Source organism: Convolutriloba macropyga, unplaced genomic scaffold, assembly GCF_964194025.1.
Source record: "Convolutriloba macropyga unplaced genomic scaffold, txConMacr16.3 SCAFFOLD_3738, whole genome shotgun sequence".
Lineage (NCBI taxonomy): Eukaryota > Metazoa > Xenacoelomorpha > Acoela > Convolutidae > Convolutriloba > Convolutriloba macropyga.
This window is the reverse complement of record NW_027449695.1, coordinates 11,910-16,452: the sequence shown is the minus strand read 5'-3', so window position 1 is coordinate 16,452 and position 4,543 is coordinate 11,910. Positions and strand designations below refer to the sequence as shown.

General features: G+C 36.3%; 1 protein-coding gene across 1 annotated transcript; it reads right to left on the bottom strand.

The window, feature by feature from the left end:
• Window positions 1–456: 456 nt before the first annotated feature.
• LOC142355244 (uncharacterized) lies at window positions 457–4,262 on the bottom strand. Its single transcript, XM_075407470.1, has 3 exons — window positions 3,914–4,262; window positions 3,538–3,696; window positions 457–690 (listed from the first exon to the last, which is right to left on the bottom strand). Exons 1-3 carry the CDS (start codon window positions 4,093–4,095, stop codon window positions 489–491), a joined length of 543 nt encoding a protein of 180 aa, XP_075263585.1. The 5' UTR covers window positions 4,096–4,262; the 3' UTR covers window positions 457–488.
• Window positions 4,263–4,543: the final 281 nt, after the last annotated feature.

Below are 4,543 nucleotides of genomic sequence, written 5' to 3'. Positions count from 1 at the left end.
AGCGCCCCGATACATTTCAAAGTCTTTGAAATGTCAAAAGAAAGCGCATGGAAACTCCTCAATGGTTAAAAAAAAGTACCACAATATGTCCGAGCTCGCAGCTGTAATACAGACTTCCTGTTCCTTCACTGCTCGAAGTTTTCACCACCGAACTAGAAATCAACAAAAGTCCGCTGCAGCTCATTGCAACAGATTCTTGAAACTTGCCTGCCTTCGATTTTCTTGAACAATAATTTATCTCCTCCTATTTAATACTATTTATATTAAACCAAAGAATTGCCACAAAATTGGTTTGAGAGCAGTTAGATCAAATCACAGGAGAAGAGATATGTTTCTAGATTACCTTAGTTGGCGCTCTCCCGTCAATGCTCTGAGCGTCCCACACATCCCACTAAACGCGGGGAGGGGATTAGGGAAGAGATCGTTTTCATTTTGATAGAAGGCTGATTATTGAAGTTTTCACAATTTATAAACACCAGGAAGAAGCTTTACTGCATCTTCTGGTAGGAATTTTTCCAGGCCTGTTTCTTTTCTGCCCAACTTTCATTAGTAGTCGTGAATGATGACGTAACCAGATGAATGAGGCAACCAGCACCTAATCCGGTGGCTGTCATGGGCAATAAGGGCACTTTGGCTGGGAAAGCCAGTATGGCTCCCGTGGCGGCTGTTGTGACACTGAATATATCGTTCCTACGCAATACATTTGTGAGTAACTATGTAAGGTGGAGGAGCTGTTTCCTTTACTCCCCGTGGTATTTAATAATCTATGACCATCATGTTTACACTTTTATAATGGTTAAATAACATAACCGACTAACGTCGTACGAATTGCTCTCTGAGTACCGTGGAGGGTTGGCTTTGATAAGCTTGTTTCTGGATAAGAAGGTCCGCTTCAATGGGTACGGGGGACAGAAAACTTACGCTTCCATTTATAATCGATTTAAAAAACTCCCTTTTCAATAAATATGTGAACAAATTAATACGTGTTTTTGCACAGAGGTGGTATACTAGCCATTGCAATATAATATTCCACGAATACTAAACATAGCCGGCAGATTGCCGGAAAATAGCCGCGATAGACGCTTGGGGCCTTCCATGAATTGAAACAACTAAAGAGATTAGATAGACAGATCGACCACCAGTCCTTTAATAGACCACTAGACTTTTTGGGTTAGCTTTGGACTGTCATTTTTATGAGACACATAAGCTTTATAAGGAGAAAGCCCTAATAGGGCTTTTCAAAATTAGGATCTTTTCCGTTTGTGCCCCCTCAGCTTAGTGGGCGCATATTATTTGCACCCCTCAGATGCTCGTGCAATATTTTTACATAATGACTTACTATGTAATGGCACGTGCTCTGTAACTGGGGGGCGCATAACGTACTGGGGGCACAAACGGAGAAGATCCCAAAATTAATATTCGAAATCAAAAACTCAGGACCCTAATAATCAAGAATTAGGGCATATATGTTTGGCACTACTTAGATGCACACTATTGACCTTTAACACGTAAACGTTCATAAAATTTAAAGCTTCATAAGTGAGTTCAGAAGTAATTTTCTTGAGTGAGGTAAGTCATTGAAAAAGTCAATTCAGGGAGGGTAAAAAGTCAGGGTAAGAAGAAACAAAAATCTGTTAGACGAAGTAAAAAAACATAGCAGGACAAGTCCTGAACCACAATTCAAAGAATTGAATGAAACCTCAGACGTTTTGAGAAACTAAAAGAATCAAAACTAAACAAAAACATGTATTGCTAAAACTCTTGAAGCTTTTAAACCTAAGGCAAAATTTTTTCTCTTCAAAAACACCTAGTTCAAAAATATGTTCAAAACCAATTTTTGTTTCTGAAATCGGTCTAGTATTATATCTGCAACACCTGAAAAATATCCATTGGCCCTTGAAGATCGATTAACTCGAAAATGACCAAAAAATTTAAATCAATAGCAAATTATAAGGAAATGTTGCTGAAGATTGTGATAAAAAATCTTCAGAATCATTACCGTGTCTCTAGAGGCTATCCAGTAGCCCAATTCCAAGTTTTAAACTCATTGGCTTATAGATCGATAAGGCAATAATTTTTAGAAAAATTTCAAACTTCAAAAAATAGAAATTCGTTCTATTAAAATGTTGAAAGCCATTCAAATGCCCCCTAGCAACTACTTAAAAACATACTTTCAAACCCTGAATGCTGTTACCTGACTACTGAGGCAAGAAAAAACAAAAATAAAATACAAATGTTTTCAAAACATTTGAAAAAAATTGCAAATTCTATCAAAAAATTTCTGAAAGTCGAAAGGTTAAATTGTTGAAAACAAATCCATTGAAACTAAAAACCATGCAGTAACTTTTTACCAGAACGTGGAATAGGTTTTCTCGGACTTGAGAATGGACGCATATCAAAAACTGACAAAAACATTAGGAAACCTTAAAAAAATTGATTTTATCAAAAAAAATGCTAAAATTCGAGAAATTAAATGTTAAAAACCATTCCATTGTTACTAGAAACTATGCAGTGCGCTATTAACAAACCTCAAAGGAGATTGCCTGAAAAAAACTGAAAAAATGAAAATTTTCAAAAACCTGAAGAAGATGCGAATTTTGTCAAACAAATTGCTAAAAGTTGTGATATTCAAAAGTTGAAACCTATCCCATGGCAACTAAAAATTTTTCAGTAACTTATTATCCAACCCCTAAAGAGGTTTTCTGGCCAACTTGAATAATGACAATAAATGTCAAAAAATATGTCAAAAAGTTGAAAACCATTCCATTACCACTAGAAACTATGCAGTAATCTATCGTCAAACCCTTCATCAAACCTTAGAGGAGGTTTATTGACACCTACGGCTAAAAAACTCAAAATATGACAAAAAGTTTTAAAAAACCTGAAAAAAATTGCAAAAATTAGTATCATTTTGTGTGTTTGTGTTTGTAGTACCAAAACATATAGCTCATAAAATGGTCATAACAAGCAATTTTGTCTCGCTTAAGGCCTTCATCAACTTTTAAAAACTTCAACCTACGACTAATCAAACAAAAAAATTCAAAAAATCACAAAAAACATGAAAAATTGCACCATTTTGAGCCAAAAAAACTCCTAAAAATGACCTTTTAACCTTAAATTAAGGCCATCCCAGCAGCTGCACCACAATAAGCACTTGAGGGACTACTAAAGCCCACTTTGGGCCTCTAATGAAACTTAATGCCCGCTGGGCTTTACCTGTTTATCCCGTTTTGAAAGATCAATGTGTGAACACAACTTAAAAAAAACACAGCGCACCAATACAATTCAAATTCTTTGAATTGTAAAAAACATTTAGGAGCGCTATAATAGACGCCTGGAATTGAGGACGCGGCTATTAATAAAATAAATCAGGAGTTGCTACGAGTTTCAATTTTCCAAAGTTCATATTTAAGTTAAATTTGGTTTCTGCAGTATTGACACAAAAATGTTTAATATACATGGTCATATTCTAAATGCAAAAGAAAACAGTTCATTCAATTTGTTCATCAAACGTTTCCCAAAAAAAAATCGACTAGCCTTGTTTGTGATTGGTGGAACTTGAGTCTGAATGCCCTGTCCATCACTGCATCATCCACGTGTTCCCGAGCTGGTCCAAAGGAGCGGTATTTCTGTGCTAACATGGCCGAGGAGACTGCAGCGAAACCGCATGAACCATACATACTACTCTTCATTGTCCTGCAAACAGACACAAACTGATCTATATCAGCAATCATTATATCAACCGTAGCTCTACGTTAAAAAAACAGCAAGGAATAGTTGTGATCTTTGTTTGACCCCAAAAACATTAAACGGGATCAACGCCCTCTATAGACAGGCTGAGAGGACAATCTGATGCTAGCTTTAGCTTCCACCATGGCAGGGGTCGAACGTTTTTGGAAAAGCAAATACTCACTTCATTAGCAGCTCTTTTCCTCGCAATTTCTTCCTCAGTGCTAAGTAAACTGGTGATAGCACAAGACCGAGAACAGCTCCTGCCTGGAACCCCTTCAACACTACATGACTAATCAGAACCGCATGTGGACTAGCAGGCTCATCATCTTTGTCAAAGAATGCATACATAAAAGGAGCAGCCATTGCAAATTAATTGAATGCGGCTGTTTAAAAAACTCAAGTTCAAATGTCAATTTAAACTAAATTAGCAAGCTTCAGGAAGATAATAACTATTCGGCAACAAAATAATGTTGACAGGGATAGATCAAACTAAGCAAACATCAATATCTAAAATATATTAAATACGGATGAATATATGATGACATTGGCTTTTATAGTTCTAAAAGAAAGCCCCACACCTAAAAGGAGTATTCGGTCAACTAGGGGCGGCAGATCAACTCCTATACGCATTTATAAATCGTGACGGCAGTAAAAATTAAATAATCAAAAGCGAGAAAGACGAACAGCGGAATTACAAACAAAATAGATATGAGAATCAGAAGTCAATATAAAAAACTCAAATCAATCAAACTCAAAACAATAAAAAATCAGAAACTCAAATAAATTTATAGAGACATCTAGGACAGCAGCC

Bases quoted from the DNA above. Each gene is read 5' to 3' on its own strand.
- LOC142355244 (XM_075407470.1), bottom strand. From the start codon at position 4,095: ATGGCTGCTCCTTTTATGTATGCATTCTTTGACAAAGATGATGAGCCT. The intron at 3,697-3,913 runs GTGAGTATTTGC...GTCTGTTTGCAG, and splicing joins GGAAAAGAGCTGCTAATGAA to GACAATGAAGAGTAGTATGT. The intron at 691-3,537 runs GCTAGTCGATTT...TGTATTGCGTAG, and splicing joins TTCCACCAATCACAAACAAG to GAACGATATATTCAGTGTCA.